The sequence below is a fragment of the Choloepus didactylus genome, chromosome X (assembly GCF_015220235.1).
Source record: "Choloepus didactylus isolate mChoDid1 chromosome X, mChoDid1.pri, whole genome shotgun sequence".
NCBI classification, from domain to species: Eukaryota; Metazoa; Chordata; class Mammalia; order Pilosa; family Megalonychidae; genus Choloepus; species Choloepus didactylus.
This window is the reverse complement of record NC_051334.1, coordinates 17,364,501-17,382,621: the sequence shown is the minus strand read 5'-3', so window position 1 is coordinate 17,382,621 and position 18,121 is coordinate 17,364,501. Positions and strand designations below refer to the sequence as shown.

Below are 18,121 nucleotides of genomic sequence, written 5' to 3'. Positions count from 1 at the left end.
AAAACAGAATGAAGCACTGAAACATGCTACAACATGGGTGAACCTTAAAAACATCATGCTAAGTGAATGAAGCCAGATGCAAAAGATCACGTATTTTATTATTCCTTTTATATGAAATGTCCAGAATAGGCAAATAGAGAGAGACAAAGTAGATTAGTGACTACCTACAGCTGGGGGATGGGAGAATGGGGAGGGACTGCTAATGGGAAACGGGTTTCTTTTAGGGGATGATGAAAATGTTCTAAAATTGATTGTGGTGATGGTTGCACAACTGTGAATATATTAAATACCACTGAATTATACACTTTAAATAGGTGAGTTGTATGGCAAGTGAATTACACATCAATAAAGCTGAATCAATCTATTTATAAAAGGCTTGTGACAACATCCAGTGCATCCTATCTTTTAAATACAATGGTCCTACCTGCAGTGGCAACACTACTTTTTAATGTTTGGGTAAATATCCCTTTGGGTTCACAGCATTTTCTAGGTCAGGCAGGCCACGTACTTGGAGTCTATTTTACGGATAAACAAGGTTTGCTGCTGGTGCATTCCGTGCCCTGTTAAGGTCACAGTGAAAGTCAGCACAAGTCGGCTTCCAAGACAGGGCTCAGGGCAGCAGTGCAAAATCAGAGGTGCTTTAAATAAGCAGCTGCTTACCACGATGCCAGGTTCGAACCATGTCTGTATTTGGTTTGGAATTGAATATTTATATCCAACCAGTTCTTTGAGTTTTACTCTGATACAGGGAGCAACTGACTCTCAAAAGTCTCAAATTGTTTCGAGAAAAAGAAATTGGGGATCCCAGAGGTGGCCAGTCTGGAGGGGTGGCAAAAGAAAGAGAGAGGGAGCAAGGGAAAGAGGGAGAGAGCGAGAAAGGGAGGGACAGAGAGTGAGTCCTGAAATTCCTGAACCCACGGGGCGCCGGGCTCTAAGGAGCCGCCGGGGTCGGGGGAGCCGGCAGGGGGCGCCCTCAGCGCTCCTCCCCCCTCCGCTCGCCCTGACGTCCCTAGCCCCCGCCTCTTTCCCCGGGCCTTCAAAGGGCACTAGGGGGCAGCAGGGCTGGAGTTGTGGTCGGCGGCCGAAGCAGGTGCGGGGCGGCGTGGCTGCAGCCATTTGCGGCCTCCAGCTGATCGCGGGGGTGGGAGCGCGGATGGGCGCGCCGGGCGGCCCCATGGAGGGCGGCAGCGGCGGGGTCCCCCCGGCCGGGCCGCTCGGGGTGGCGAGCGAGTCCCCCTCGTGCCCGCTGCCGCCAGGAGGCGAGGTCGCGGCGTGGCCGGCGGAGCCTGACGGGGCGGCCAAGGGAGCGGCGGCCGAGGGCGGGCCGCGGCGGGCTCTGCGGACAGTGTACGTGCGGAGCGAAAGCCCCCAGAGCGGCCCCGAGGCGGGTGCGCTGCAGTGCCTGCTGCGAGCCTGCGAGGCCGAGGGCGCCCACCTCACCTCCGTGCCCTTCGGGGAGCTCGACTTCGGGGAGACGGCAGTGCTGGACGCCTTCTATGATGCAGGTGAGGGCGAGCGCCCCCTTTGCCCACCCCCGCCCCGCCCCGCCTGCCCTCCTCCTCCTCGTGCACGCCCTGGCGCCTATTCCTGCCCCTCCTCTGCTGGTCCCTTCCCATCCTCGCACCCCCTGGCTCCTACGACGGGGCCACCTACCTTTTGGGGAGGGTAGAGGAGGTAGCGTTGCACCCCTTTACGGAGAAGAAAACAAAGGCCACTGGCATTTATAAACTCCTTTTTTCTTCAGTCTCTTTAAACAATCAGATGACCCAAGACTCCACCAGTTAGACAGCTTTTACTTTCTCACTCTTGGCACGTCCCTCACAGCAAGGGGTCCCAACCTTGGGGAGACTGAATCACTTGGGGAGCTTTCAAAAATCCTGATGCCCAAACGGCACCCCAGGCCAATTGCATCAGAATCCCAGGTCGCCCAGGATTGTTTCATGCTTCCTAGGTGATTCCATTGTGGAGCCAAGAGTGGGAATCAGCACCTTGCAGCTGAGTGAGTGTGTATGTGTGTGTGTGGGGGGCTCTTCTTAGAAATACCACAGTGTTCTTTTGCACACTTTAGTTCCTGTCTCCAACACATGCTGACAGTGTGCCGTGTATATTTTACCCCAGAATGCACTCTCATACCAGGGGTCCAGGTCTCTACCGCAACTGAAACGGGACACTCAATCTCCAAGCTCTCCGTGAGAAGTGCGCCATAAAGAATCCAGTCTTAAAATCAGTACTTTGAGTTTGCAGGTGTTTCTCTAAACCCACAAGGGGTGGAATGAATTGTTGCTTCGCTGTTTTCCTTACTGCACCTTTGTCGTCTGTACAAGCCTCTGGCATTTGGGTGATCTTTACAAGCATTGTATGTAAGACAATAATCACCTGGGAGTCCTTGTGCCTCAGTTTCTCCACTGGTCAAAGGAGGTTAACCGTGAGAAGGTGAATGGGGAGGTGCTTCTGAACCAGTGGGCGGGCCGCGCTGCGATGAAGGCAGGTTTATTCCGATGACGGCCCACGTGGACCTGTTTTTTTTGGCAGAGCAAATCCTTCCCAGCTGGCAGGTGGGGGTGTCTGCCTTGTTTAAACAAGTGTCGGCTGGGCCCGTTGAAAACACTCTCTTGACTTTTCTGACCACTCTGAGGATAGAAGAGTTGTCGGGGAGACCCGTTCACCTGGAACCACTTACTTTCTCAGCTTCTATTTTTTCTGTCCTGAAATTGGAGTTTGAACAGGCTCTTCTCTGAAAGGTTAGATGCCCCTTTTGGCATTGGGCACAATTGTGGCCTCCTGCTGCTGGCACTGACACGGGAAAGTTGGTGTGCAGGGGTGTTGCTTCTCTAGAGGTGTGGGGGGGCACACACGTGTGGGCAGTGAATCTTCATCTGCTAGCAGGATCCCTTCCTTCTGCTTGGGAGTGAGGGCTCAGACAGTGCGAAGTCTTTCCGTCGCAGAGCTACACAACACGCATCCCTTTTTCTCACTCTAGGTCCAGACTGCCTGGAATTCTCAGCTGCACCCTGTACCCCCTTTGGTTGACTTTGGTCTGGTCTCGAATAAGCCAATTCCTGGTACATCATTATAATTAATAAATGATTTTGATAGGGTTGAAAAAGGATATACCTAGTTTCAATAAGTGAGTTTATGGATTAAAACAGATGGCCCGCCCCCACCACCTCCTCCCTGCCTGGCTTCCTGCTCTCTCTCATTCACAGGTTTTTGGCATCTCCACCCAAATGATACTAATCTATTATTTTTGATTCTTGGCAGAGGTTCTAGAACACCACCGTGCAGTATGGTAGCCACTAGCCACATGTGGCTATTTACATTTAAATTAAAATTCAATGACATTAAAAAATATAGTTCCTTAGTCATGCTAGCATTTTCAAGCCCTCGATAGCCACAGATGGCTCCTGTGTTGGGCAGGGCAGTTCTAGAACATTTTTCTCATTGCAGAAAGTCCCATCAGACAGTGCTGTTGTAGAAAAAGGCTTGTGGGGGAGGGGAACTAGTGAAGTGTCCCAAATGTGTTTTAGGGAGGATCATATGTGCAGAAATATCTCGACTTTTTCACTCTTGAGACAATTTTATTAATCAAAAACTTAATTTTCATATTTTATTGGGTGAGATGACAAGACAGAATGGAAAGAGGAGAGGACATTAGAGCCAAGCCTGACTGAAACCTTTAAGCACTTCCTGTTCTCATAGCAAGTCAATGCAGGTTGGGTTGTGTTTCTGTCTCCTTGTACTGTTTTATGTGGTCCCGTGTGGTCTGAATCTGAGGTTGTATGTCACCAGTGCTTGGGTGCAGGAAAGCCACAGGTAGGCCTTCAACTGAAGCAAGAAAAAGTGGACGTAGTTGGGAGAGAAGTGACCTGGGCTGTGAGGGGCAGGGGACATCCCATTCACTCACTTCTAGTCGAGACCGTGGAAGTCAATGTATAACCTTTGCCCCATAGAAGGACCAGATTTGATTTATTTTAATGTTTATAAATTTAAAGTTTTTTTTAGTATCCATTGTCTATCTCCAAAGGTTGGAGTCTTGGATTCAGCAGAACTACCAAATTCAGCAAGTGAGGGTCACATCACCTGGTTTCTCCCAGTATTTGAAGAATAGAACATGCTACCCCTTTTCCCCAGAAGAAACCCCTTCTTCAGGACATCTCTAAACTTTTTATTTCCCATCTCTCTTTTAACAGAATTCATAATCATGACTTGAACTAACTTACCAGATGTTTGGACTGTATTTCCCTAAGGCAGCCCCCTCTGCTTTTTTCACCTGCATACTGTGTCTCCCTCCTGGAGGTTCTTGTGCTCATGACCACATTGAAGACAGAAATCCCGCAGGAAGGAGATGTGTGTGATTTTGTCTCATACTTTCCCAAACATTTTGGCCATGGAAACCCTATTCTCCCAGGATGCTATAATTGAATACACTTATTGTAGTATCAAATCTTAAAATGAGAACTGTCTGATAGAACACAATACATTTATCTCCTATAAGTACATAGTATCTTTGATGGAGATTTCCTCTCCGGGTAGTTTGTGGTTAGTTAATGAGCAATCTAAGTCAGGGCCTCTCCCTGTATGCTAATTCTCTATCTTCTGATATTAGCCATTAACTGCTCAGATGACAAGAAGAGATGCTTTGGCTGAGGCACAAGTTATCATCCCTGTTCCTGTGGTGTCTGGCTTTGCTTAATTTCCTCCTCTCTGAAGCTCATGAAATGCTACTTGCTTGCCCAGGGGTTCTGCCTTTGATTTTTTTTTTTTTTTCTTCAGCTACGTTCACATGATTTTAAGAGTCATGGAATATTACCATCTACAGTGAGGAAGCCTTGTATTTCCTGACTATTGATCAGACCAAAACTAGTCTCTAGAATATTCATTTGGCTTTGCTCAATCCTGATGGTTCCCCTCTGCTGGCTGCCTGGCTGTCTCATACAAGCGTCATATTGGGGGATACAAAGTATAGCAGAGATAGCTGGGTGACCACCGAAGTTCATGTTCCCTGTTGTTGCTGGGAAGTGGGAACTACATTTCCCAGCACCCTTTAAGTCTAGGTGGGACATGTGACTAGTTCTGGCCAATGAAATGTAAGTAGAAGTGATATGTAACATTTCTGGGCCAAGGTGTTGACATATCTAGTAGGCTTACCCCCTGCTCTCTCATCCCTTTCCACGGTCTCTGTGGGGACCTTAGAGGTTCCATGTAGAAGGTGGTGGTGGCAGAAGACACCTGGATCCCTGAGTCCCTCTCTGGAGGAGAGGTGCTGGAGCAGGAACATCTGCTTTGGATTTTGTGTAAACAAGAGAAAAACTTTTATTTGGTCAAGCTGCTGAGATTTGGGGGATGTTTGTTATGGTGGTAAGAGAGTGCAACTTGGGTTATGTAAATCTAACTCAAATGCTAGAATATTACCTCCTAGACACACCTTAGCAAGAGAGGACCACGTATCATCTCATGTGATGGATGCTCATTATCTGTAATATGTGCTAATCGTGGGGCCCCTCCTCGCTGTGCTGCTGTGGGCTGAGAAAATATAAATGAGCTGCTTGGACCATCAGCTTGATACCAGGAATGGGGGGGGGCACATTCTATCACCTTCCCCAGTTTCACTGGTGTGGGAAGCTAGGTAATTTTTTCCTTGTGTATTAAGTGATGTTATAATGATTCTGTTAGTTTTTATCCAACAGTACTATTGGGTTTTCTTCAGAAATAGACTATGCAATTGTTTAAAATAAGGCTAGTGCCAGTTCTCTTTGCTGCCCTTTATGTGGGTCATGTCTAGCTTCTTGCCCGGTATTGCTATTCCTGGATTCTATATTAGCTTGACACACTGTGTGGCAAAGACAAAGCTCACCAAACATCCACCTGGTCTGCATTTCCTTTTCTCCCTTGCAGTTAGGCTCAGTGAAATGTGAGGAGAAGTAACAAGTGTCTTTTGGGTGCTAAGGCAATTAGATGGTGTGCCTCTTCCATCTTTCTTTGCCTGGCTTGTAACCATGAAGATCATGTGTTTGAGATGGCAGTTGAGCCACTGAGTTTTGGGGGATTTGTCTGTTGTGGCAGCACAACCTAGCTTATCCTGACTAATACAGCTTGCCTTGAATTCTGCCAGAAATGCCTAAACACATTTCTTGGTTCAACTAGCTTTAATGGGCTTAGTCCACACGGGGATTGGCTCCTGCTCAAGAAGGAGTTTTAGAACTTCATATAATTTGCTGGATATTCCCTCCGCATCATTCTGGAAAATGAATAAAGCACAAAGGAGGATGATCCTGTGGGTTACATGGGTTTGATGGTTGTGGAATGATGAAACAGGCAGCTGCTATTCATAACCTGCATTTTGCATGGCATCTATACATGGTCAGGAGACTGGCCAAATCTATTTCCAGCCTTGTATATCCTGGTGCAGAAAATCAGGGCAATGGTTAATTTAGACATTGCCTTCTCTTCTGTATGTAAACACTGAATAAAATCATCAATGTAGTAGTTAACTCAGAAACCTAGGAGTTGGACTTGATCCTCCCTTCTCCCTCATTGCCAAATCCAGTTAGTTAGTTCCAAAATGGGTTTCAAATTGGCTCACTTCTCTCCACATACCCTGCTACCATCTTGGCCCAAGCACCATCTTCTCTTATCCAGGCTGTTGCCAACAGCTTCATAACTGACATCTCAAGGCTAGGCCAGTCTTGGTGCATTCAAATCCACGTTCTCTGCCTAGAAGCCCCCTCGATCCTGGCTCCCTCCTCCTACCCCACAGTCTTCCTCTGGCCGGTACCTGTTCAGCCTTCAGGTCTCAGGTCTTCAAGGAAGGTTTCACAGACTCCTCCCACCTCACCTTGCCAGCTTTTTGCATGCTGAAGTTTTCTTTCCTATCAGGTAATGCAATTGTGATGAAATAGTTGCTGGTTTTATGATTGATCTTCTGCCAGACAGCAAACTCCTCCATGGTGGGGAGCAGTTGTGGTTTTCTTTGCTACTGTTTGAGTGACTCCTAGGAACATCTATTTATCTCCTTTTCAGAATAAGTATCAGTGGAGACAGCTGACCTTGGCTTCTGTTGAGAGGAAGCAAAACTTATTTGGTGTCCTCAAAAGGAATTCAGAATGTGGTTTCCCATGGAAACCATGTTGAAAATGGTGGCCAGGCATAGGGATATAGTGCAGTTATGATTTTGTTAAGAAATAAGACCCATTCTAAAACATATTTCTGGTTCTGAAACTTTCTCCTCAGTGATGCATACATAACAGAAGAGACTAGAAGAATTTACACTATAATGGAAACAGTGGTCTCAGTTGTGTGGTGGGAATACAGGTTCTTTTTCTTTTTGATTGTCCACATTTTCTATGATGTGTATTACTCTCTAAAATTTATATGTGAATCTTATTTAAAATAAGTGTGGTAAGAGATTAAAGGTAGGGTTTTTACTCAAAAGGCTTCTCCCTTGCTCCTCCCCTGCTGGAGTCAGTGGTGTGGCATACCCAGGCTGTAATGACTTCTCCTCGGGGACCAGGCTGGGTGAACCCCTGGCCAGACCTCAGCTGTCCCCTGCTGGACCTGCTGACCTGCCCCTCGTGCACGCCTCCCTCCCCGGGACCTCCTTCCTTTAGCTGCTGCTGTTACTGCCACTGAGTCAGCATTGAGCCTGGAACTTTCCTCAACTCTTGCTCACTGACTTCGATGAAAAAAAGCCTTGCACCTGCCTCAATTAATTGCGGCATTGCTGTTTGAGTCATATAGGGTAAATGGATACTTATGGGCTGGCCTGCCATCTTACTGGCTGTGTATTATTTGTTACTAAGGCAAAATGGATATTCAGTTCCAAACATTTAATGTGTAAACACAGTTTTGGGATACAAGCCATGAACTATTTTTAAGCCTTCTACGTATCAGCCTTTGAGATAGGTGCTGTTTAAATCCTGGTCAAACAATGTAGTGGGGTTGGACCGAACTTCTACAAAGCAAGCTGGAAAAATTCTTGTTTCTCAATACTTGCGCAGTTTTGGAACTGTTGGGTGCGGCGGGACTTGCCAGAAATGCTTGGTGGTTATTGAGGCTTGGTTGGTGGGGGGTGTTGCAGAGTAGAATTAAGTGGTGGCACTTGGCAGGAAGGAGAGCTCATTCAGGTCTGGGGTGGTGGGGGTGGGGGTGGGGGGCAGCCCAGGGACCAGGCAGAAATGACCGAGGAGGGAGGGGAAGAGAAGGTAGAGCAAAGCGAGGAGCACTAGATGCAGTTGACTTTTTTTTCTTCTCTTAAATTTTTTATAATTATGGAAAATTTCAGATGTGTACATTACCCAGCTTCGACAATTCTTAACATTCTGCCATTCTTATTTCTTTGAGTATACTCACTGCTTACCCCATACTTATATTTTTAAAAAGTAGGTTCATGTAGAATTTAGACACATTGAAATGCATAAATCTCATCTGTATAGTTTTAAAAACTATCTACCGTCTCGAGGTGAGGCAGATCTCTGAGGTGGTACATTATGGCTGACATGCAAAATCTGGTAGAAAGATTGGAGAAAGTAGTGGGTCGTCTGGAGGCAGTATCCCAGGTCTCTGACATGCACTGTGCGTACGGAGACAGGCATCCAAAAGCAGGAGCATCTCCTTATGTGCAGGCATTTGACTTGCTGCTTGCCGGTCCTGTAGCAGAGTACCTGAAGATCAGTAAAGAGATTGGGGGAGATGTACAGAAGCACGCGGAAATGGTCCACACAGGTCTGAAGTTGGAGCAAGCTCTCTTGGCTACAGCCTCTCAGTGCCAGCAACCGGCAGGTAATAAGCTTTCTGAATTGTTGGCACCCATCTCAGAGCAGATCCAAGAAGTGATAACCTTTCGGGAGAAGAACCGAGGCAGCAAGTTGTTCAATCACCTGTCAGCTGTCAGTGAAAGCATCCAGGCCCTGGGCTGGGTGGCTATGGGTCCCACGCCTGGCCCTTATGTGAAAGAAATGAATGATGCTGCCATGTTTTATACAAATCGAGTCCTCAAGGAGTACAAAGATGTGGATAAGAAGCATGTGGACTGGGTCAAAGCCTACTTGAGTATATGGACAGAGCTGCAGGCTTACATTAAGGAGTATCATACAACTGGACTGGCCTGGAGCAAAACAGGCCCTGTGGCAAAAGAACTGAGTGGATTGCCATCTGGACCCTCTGCTGGATCAGGTCCTCCCCCTCCTCCACCAGGTCCGCCTCCCCCCCCAGTCCCCACCAGTTCATGCTCTGATGACTCTGCTTCACGCTCAGCACTGTTTGCCCAGATTAATCAGGGGGAAAGCATCACACATGCTCTGAAACATGTATCGGATGATATGAAGACTCACAAGAACCCTGCCCTGAAGGCTCAGAGTGGTCCAGTACGCAGTGGCCCCAAACCATTTTCTGCACCTAAACCGGGAGTCAGTCCCTCCCTCAAAGCAGCCTCAAAGAAAGAGCCAGCTCTACTTGAACTGGAAGGCAAGAAGTGGAGAGTGGAAAATCAGGAGAATGTTTCTAACCTGGTGATTGATGATACGGAGCTGAAACAGGTGGCTTACATATACAAGTGTGTCAACACAACATTGCAAATCAAGGGCAAAATTAACTCCATTACAGTAGATAACTGTAAGAAACTCGGTCTGGTGTTTGATGACGTGGTGGGCATTGTGGAGATAATCAATAGTAGGGATGTGAAAGTTCAGGTAATGGGTAAAGTGCCAACCATTTCCATCAACAAAACAGACGGCTGCCATGCTTACCTGAGCAAGAATTCCCTGGATTGTGAGATAGTCAGTGCCAAATCTTCTGAGATGAATGTCCTTATTCCTACAGAAGGTGGTGACTTTAACGAGTTCCCAGTCCCTGAGCAGTTCAAGACCCTATGGAATGGGCAAAAGTTGGTCACCACAGTGACAGAAATTGCTGGATAAGTGAAGTGCCACTGGGTTCTTTGCCCTCTCCCTTCACACCATGGGATAAATCTTTATCAAGACGGTTCTTTTCTAGATTTCCTCTACCTTTCTGCTCTTAAAGTGCTTCTCTGCTCTGAGAAGCACAGCTACCTGCCTTCACTGAAATATACCTCAGGCTAAGATTTGGGGTGGGATAGCAGGTCAGTTGATCATCTGCAGGAAAGTATAGCTTTTCCATATCAGCTCAACCACACCACCAGTCTATTCTTTTGGAAATGCAGACCAGGATTAATGGGTTTTAGCTTTCAGCTTTTGAGGGTTATTCTATCAACAGTCTTTTGGGAAGAATAGAACAGTCTCCAGGAGTTAACTCATCAGATTGTTCTTCACACAGGTTAATCTTTTTCTAGCAGTGAGCATGAGGATAGCAGCAACTGGAGTGATTCCAGTTGGTTCTTCTAACCAAACTAATTTTTCACTGTTGATAAACGAGACAAAAGTTGCACTGGACCAAAGGCTGAGGCTTGGCCATCTAGCATTCCAAGCAAAATTGTTTCCTATAAGCATTCCTTTTATTTTGCATTCCATCCTGGGTCTGCCTGAACCATGAGATAGTAGGTTGTCCTGTACCAGCTGTTGTAGCAGTGACCTGCACCCAGGGTAATTAAAGGAGTCTTTAACCCTTTCTTTCTCTGGTATCTCTGCCTAGCACCTTCTTACAGAGATGACTTGAAAGGGGGGGGGGGGTGGGGGGGAGGAAAATAACACACCAATCCAAGAAATCTGGCATTCCTTTCTCCTCCCATGCTAGGTGCCTGTCATCCATCTTCACTGCCTTCTTTTCCCTGTCATGCTCAGCAGCTTACAGCTTCTGTCCAGGCACCTGAACAGAGAACTAAAACCTCCACTGCAGACTAGTTTTAGATCTCCATTTATGTCAGAGTCTTGCACAGCACTGCTAATGTAAATTTCAGTTTTTCCCTCTAGGACAGACACCAAAATATGCAGTGTTTTTGGTGGGAGAGAGATTGTCCTGTGACTTCTACCCATTCCCTGAGGCCTGTGGAAATAAACCTTTATGTACTTTAAAGTTATACAGAAATAGAATAAAGTTAATACCAAAAAAAAAAAAAAAAAACTATCTACCCCCATATAACCCAAACCCCTGTCGCAATATAGAACATTTCCAACTCCGCAGAACGTTCTCTCTTGTCCACTCCCATTTAATCCCCCTTCCACCCACACTGCTGGCCCTAGGCGATGGCTGACCTGCTTTCTGTCCCTATAGATTAGATTTGCCTTTATTCTAGAGTTTCATATACATGGACTTATACAGTATGTACTCTTTAGTGTCTTGACTTCTTTCGCTCAACATGAGGTTTTTGAAATTGATCCATATTGTTACTCATATCAATAGATCCTTTATAATGTTAAGGATTATTCCATTGTATGAACATCCTGCAGTTGGTTTAGCCATTCTGTTGATGGTCATTTGGGTTGTTTCCAGTATTGGGCTATTACAAATGAAGCTACTGTGGACATTTGTATATAAGTCTTTTTGTGGTCATGTTTTTATTTTTCTTGGATAAATACCTAGGAGTGTAATTGCTGAATTAAAGGGTAGGTGTATGTTAAACTTTATAAGAAACTTCCAAATCTTTTCCCAAAGTGATTGTAACATTTTTATATTCTTAGCAGCAACACATGAACGTTCCGGTGCCTTCACATGCTCACCAACACTTCATATTATCACTTTTTTTGATTTTTGCCTTTTTAGTGGGGGGTGTAGTGGTTTCTCATTATGGTTTTAATATGCCTTTCCTTGATGATTAATAATGTTGAGCATCTTTTCATGTGCTTATTGGCCATGCAGATGTCTTCCTTTGTGAGGTGTTTGTTCAAGTGTCTTACCCTTTTTAATTGGGTTTTTGTCTTATCAGGTTGTAAAAGTTCTTTATATATTCTGAATTCAAGTCCTTTGTCAGAAATATATCTTATGAACAGTTTCTCCCAAACTGTGGCTTGCTTATTCATTTACTTAATGGTGATTTTTAATGAGCAGGTATTTAATTTTGATGAAGTCTAATGTATAATTTGTTTTAATTTGATGGCTGCCACAAGAAATCTTTGCCCACCTCCAGGTTGTCTCCTTCCGAAAACTTCATAGATTTAGCTTTTACATTTAGGCCTGTGATTCAGATCGTATTAACTTTGACACAGGTGACTTTTGACAAGCTGAGCCTGACACCTCGCCTCAAACACATGCGAGGCCAGCCTTGCCCCCAGTGTTTTTGGGTGCTATGAGTCTCTCCATGGCAGGACCACTGCTGCCTCCTTTTCATTTCACCACCCAGGAAAGTACCAGAAAGGCAGGTTATGCTTTAGGTGACTGGCCTTTCTTCCTTCCAGACCAAAAAACCAAAACAGATCCAAAATGTAATTTTACCAACATGTGTCCCACTGTCCCTAGAAATACAGTAGCCGAGGAGGAAGGTCGTTGGCTTATGTTGAACCAAGATTTGCATTTCTACTCTATCATTTATTGGGTGTGTGACCCTGGAGAACTTATTTAACATCTCTGAGCCTCACTTTTAAAAAATCTCTATGTAGAGATTACAGCACAGTGCCTTGAACTTTATAAGTACTCAATAAATGTCAGTCCCCCACCCCCCCCATTCCACTCCCCTCTGCCCTCTGTGGCTTCCCCTTCCACCTGGGATCAATTAATATATCAGAATCTCGGTATAGAATGAAACTTGATTAGTGAAATAGTCAAGACACAGGGATCAAACCTCTTGAGCAATCATCCTATAGTGGGGGGCACATTATACTCTTGTAATTGGTAAGAGAACTTTCCAGTGTTTTGAGGTTGGAGATTCTATCTTAATTCCATTTATGTTCCTGTGCTGAAGAATGGAGGTGAAGAAAAGGCATAGAAACCTGCATCAACTTTCTTGTTTTATTGATGTATAACACACATGCAGAAAAGGGCACAATCGTAATACTGCTCTATCAATTTTCACAAAACTATACACACTATATACCCAGCACCCAGATCAAGAAACGGAGCACCAACAGCATCCCAGATGTAATTGTTTCCATTTTCTAGTCCCAGCCTGCCCAAGGATGATGACTACCTGAGTCTCAGGTGCATGGGTTATTTGCCTGCTTCTGTACTTTTATGAAGGGTATAATACAGCTTGTACTTTTTGGTATCTGGCCTCTTTCATTCACCATTATATTGTTAATATAGCAATAGTTCATTCTCATTTCTATATAATATTCCATTGTAGGAATATACCAAAATTTATGTTTTGTATTACTAATGAGCATTTGAGTAGTTTCTCATTTGAGACTATTACAAATAGTGCTGCTGCTATGAATATTCTAGCATTCTTTTTTTATTTTGTTTTTTAACAGCTTTATTGAGATATAATTTATCCATTTAAAGGGTACAGTCAGTGGTATCAGTATATTCATAGAGTTGTGCAGCCATCACAACTATCTAATTTCAGAACATCTTTGTTATCCCTCAAGACCCTGTACCCATTAGCAGTCATTCCCAGCCACCTACCCCCCAACTCCGTGCCCCAGGCAGCCATTACTGTCTGTCTCTGTAGATTTCTTTATTCATATAAATGGAATCAGAAAATATGTGGCCCTTTGTGACTGGCTTCTTTCACTTGGCATAATTTTTTCAAGGTTCATCCACACTGTAGCATGTATCAATGCTTCATTCTTTTTTTATTGATGGGTAATATGCCATTGTTTGGATAGACCACATTGTGTTTCTCCATTTATCAGTTGATGGACATTTGGGTTGTGTCGTCTTTTTGGCTATTGTGCATAATGCTGCAAGTTTTTGTGTGGATGTATGTCTTCATTTCTCTTGGGTATGTACCTAGTAGGAGTAGAATTGCTGAGTCATATGGTAAAGTCTATGTTTAACCTTTTGAGGAGCTGGCAAACTGTTTTTCACAGTGGCCGCACCATTTTACTTTCCCACCAACAGTACATGAGAGGACCAATTTCTCCACACTCTGTCAGCACTTGTTATTGTCTGTCATTTTGATTATAGCCATCCTCATAGGTGTGAACTCTAAATTTCTAGGAAATCTTTCTATATTTGGGCATTGTGCCAGTTTGAATGTATTGTGTCCCCCAAACGCCATTATCTTTGATGTAGTCTTGTGGGGCAGATGTTTTGGTGCTGATTAGATTTGCTTAGAATGTGCCCCACCCAGCTGTGGGTGATGACTCTGATGAGATACTCCCATGAAGGCATGGCCCCGCCCATTCAGGGTGGGACTTGATCAGTGGAGTCATATAAATGAGCTGACTCAAAGAGAAGCAACTCAGTGCAGCTGTGAGTGACGTTTTGAAGAGGAGCAAGCTTGCTAGAGAGGAATGTCCTGGGAAAAAGCCATTTTGAAGCCAGAACTTTGGAGCAGATGCCAGCCACGTGCCTTCCCAGCTAATAGAGGTTTCCCAGATGCCATTGGCCATCCTCCAGTGAAGGTGCCCGATTACTGGTGTGTTACCCTGGACACTTTGTGGCCTTAAGACTGTAACTGTGTAGCCAAATAAACCCCCTTTTCATAAAAGCCAATCCATCTCTGGTGTTTTGCATTCCGCAGCATTAGCAAACTAGAACAGGCATTAAACCCTTTATCTTTTTTCTCTGTGTTCAGATTGGGTAATTTCTACTGAATTATTTTAAATTCACTGACTCCTCTGTCATTTCTTTTTCCAATAAGCCCGTCCAGTGAGATTTTTATTTTGCTTATTTTCTTAAAATTTCCATTTGGTTTTTGCTTTATCTTAAATTTCTTTGTTGAGACTTTCTATATTGCCATTCCTTTCAGGAGTGTTTGGCCCTTCTTTTTGAAGAATTTTTTTAACTGCTTTAGAGGGATTGTCGGGTAACTCTGACATCTGTGTCATCTCATTGTTGGAATCTGTTGATTGTCTTTTCCCATGTTAGGTGAAACGTCCCTGGTTCTTTAAGTGCCAAGTAATTTTGGACTGTATCCTGAACATTTTGAATATTCTGTTCTGAGACTCTGGGTCTTGTTTATATCTTATGGAGTATGTTGATAATTTTGCTTTAGCAAGCATTTAGCCTGTTTGACTCAGGCTGCAAGTTCTGACCAGCCTTCTTTGGGTTGTGGTTTCAATTTCAGTTGTGGTGTCAGTTCTGATTTCAAAGCCTTTTCAGTGCTGTTGGGGTCTGTGCCCCAGCCAGTGGCCAGTCTGGGAACTGGGAGTTGGTTTATCATGTAGCTCAGTTCTCAATCTTGGGTCTGCAAATTTGGGTCAGATTCGTGCCTGTGCAGCTTGGGGGTGAGCTTAGGAATTCATAAACAGTTTTATGGGCTTCCTTTCCCAAGCTCCTCCCTTTCCACCATCTCCTTTGTACTTCCTGCTTTATTGGGACTCCCCTGTCCTCTGGACAGAAATCTGAGGCTTTAGTTACCCGACTCTGCCTCACACTTTCCACCGCTGTGCCCATGGCTGAGCCCAGGAGTTCAGAGAGAGGAAAAGGGCAATGGGGGTTCACCTGACCTCTTAGAACTACATCACCTCCAGTTGGAAAAGAAAGCTCCCCTCCCTCAGAGTTCTGGGCATCCTTGGGCCCCTGCTGCTACTGTCTCTGCTGTCAGTGCTGTGGGATTGCCAGGGGGCTGTGGCTTGAAAGAAAGGGAAAGGGAAAAATGGAAAATTTTCCTCATTCTTAACATTAAAAGGCCCCTTTCCAGGGCCTTTCCTTAAGCTAGAGCTAGAGAGTTTCTTCCAGTGTTCTTTCTGTCCATACCCATTGCCTACTTCTGGGTTTCAGACTGCCTTTAATCTAGGTGTGTGTGTGTGTGGGGGGTTCTGGGAGAAAAAAAAGGAAACTTGCTGCTGGCTTGGCATTCCTTCTTCCCCAATCTGCCCGCCACGATTTGCTTTTCAGAGTCCTAAAATAGCTGTTGCGTATTCATTCATTCTGTCTTCATCTTATAGCTGCATTCAGGGAGAGACAAGGTGGAATGTGTGTATTCCATCTTACTAGGAACCAGGACTCACATTTGTCCCATGAAATTTTGGGTGCTTTGTTATGTAGCAAGAGTATCCAGAATATAATAAAAAGACCTCTGCATCTTATTGATAAAGCTTACCTTTAAGCCACAATACCCCGAATGCCAGCTGTATTTTATCAGACCAGTTCTATCCCTACAGGATGCCCTGTATGACTGGAGAACAAAGGAAGTGGAAAAAAATGGACAAAGGGAAATGGAAATGGTTGACATTTTAATTGTACTTAAATACTTTGATTTTGAGCAGGAAGCACAGATCAGTCTGATGTTAAGAATGACCATTGGATTGTCCTTGTATCTCGTGAGGCTAAAGCTAGTCTTGTTGGATGGCTCCATTAAAAAATTAGTTGTCTTGAGAATAAGAATCCTGTGTCCAAACCTATTATCCTTCCTAAGAAATAAACAATAAGTAATTTTTGTAAAGCTTGTGGCTATTGAGGCGTGCTTGATGCAAATCATAAACTTCGCATTCATTCTCAAGGAACCACCTAAGAATAAGGAAATTGGTACATGAAAGAAAGAAATGGAAAAATAAATTAGGGGAAAAGACAAAGGAAAATGCCTCTGTATCCAGCAGTAAGTCCCCACCACTATCACCAAATGAACTCTGGTCTCCTCCACAGGCTATGGGGGAGGATTCCACCAAAAAAGCATATGACACAGAATGGGTGAAATCAGTGGTCATGCACAAATCCTGATGCTTGGTGATAATCTTGAAGGAATGGTTGTTTTTTTTTTTTTAATATCAATATTTTTAAATTTGTTGAGACTTGCTTTGTGATCCATCCTGTGGTCTACCCTAGAGAATGTTCCATGAGCACTTGAGAAAAATGTGTATCCTGCTGTTGTGGGGTGTAGTGTTCTAGAAATATCTGTCAAGTCTAGTTCATTTATCATACAATTCAGCATCTCTGTTGCCTTGTTGATCCTCTGTCTAGATGTTCTATCCATCAATGAGAGCGGTGTTTTGAAGTCTTCAACGATTATTGTAGCGGTATCTACTCCTTTCAGTGTTCTCGGTGTTTGCCTCATGAATTTTGGGGCACTCTGTTTTCTTGATGAATGGACCCTTTTATTAATATACAGTGTCCTTCTTTGTCTCTTTTAATTGTTTTCCTTTTGAAGTCTAATTTGTCTGATACTAATATAGCTACTCCCACTTTTTTTCTGGTTGCTGTTTGCATGAAATATCTTATTCCAACCTTTCACTTTCAGCCTATTTTTGTCCTTGAGTGTAAAGTGAGTTTCTTGTAGACAGCATATAGTTGGGTCCTGTTTTTTAATCCATTCTGCCAGTCTGTGTCTTTTTATTTGAGGAGTTTAATCCATTAACATTTAGTGTTATTACTGTAAGGGCAGTACTTTCTTTTACCATTTTGTCCTTTGGATTTTATATGTCATGTCTTATTTTTTCCTCTCTCTCCTTTTACCCTTCCTGATAGTCTTCATTTATACACTCTTCTCCAAACCTCTCTCTCCTGTCTTTTCCTATCAGCCTGTAGCACTCCCTTTAGTATTTCTTGTAGTGCCAGTCTCTTATTCACAAACTTGGTGTCTGTTTGTCTGAAAATATTTTAATTTCTCTCTCATTTTTGAAGGACAGTTTTGCCAGATATAGAATTCTTGATTGGCAGTTCTTCTCTTTCAGTATCTTAAATATATCACACCACTGCCTTCTTGCCTCCATGGTTTCTGCTGAGAGATCTGTACATAGTCTTATTGAGCTTCCCTCATATGTGATGAGGAACAGTTTATTTTTAAGAAAAAGAAAGAGGATGTTATTGTTGGAGAAGTAGTTGTAAAAGTCATGAGCCCTCTTGTGTTGACTAAGGTTCATTTTAATGAGACAATTAGAGAACAGATTAAGGAATACAGGGACCATTTCCTAACAGTTTGTCACTATAACAGAAAACCTCAGCAGTACCCTCTTCACATTTGCAGTGCTGTTGGGAGTACATCGTGCTCTGCTTATCTCTAAAACCGCACACATCTTGAAGGTGATGTATGACATAGACCATTCGTAAGAAGGGGAGAAAGGCCCCTAAGAAGTATAGCTCAAAAAAATCTGCCAGAGGGAAGAACCTAAGATGGCGACTAGGTGAGACAGAGAAAAAAACACCTCCGTGGAAAACACTAGATAAAAAA

At 44.1% G+C, this 18,121-nt stretch overlaps 2 protein-coding genes across 2 annotated transcripts in view; both read left to right on the top strand.

Annotated features, from left to right (window-relative positions):
* Nucleotides 1–1,091: 1,091 nt before the first annotated feature.
* Nucleotides 1,092–18,121, top strand: part of MAP3K15 (mitogen-activated protein kinase kinase kinase 15) — a 204,892-nt gene continuing 187,862 nt past the window's right edge. Inside the window, 1 exon segment of the mRNA XM_037820970.1 lies at nt 1,092–1,505. Coding sequence (XP_037676898.1) covers nt 1,154–1,505 — 352 coding nt within the window. The 5' untranslated portion in view covers nt 1,092–1,153.
* Nucleotides 8,440–10,583, top strand: LOC119522557 (adenylyl cyclase-associated protein 1). The gene has a single exon (XM_037820968.1). It carries the CDS (start codon nt 8,487–8,489, stop codon nt 9,912–9,914), a length of 1,428 nt encoding a protein of 475 aa, XP_037676896.1. The 5' UTR covers nt 8,440–8,486; the 3' UTR covers nt 9,915–10,583.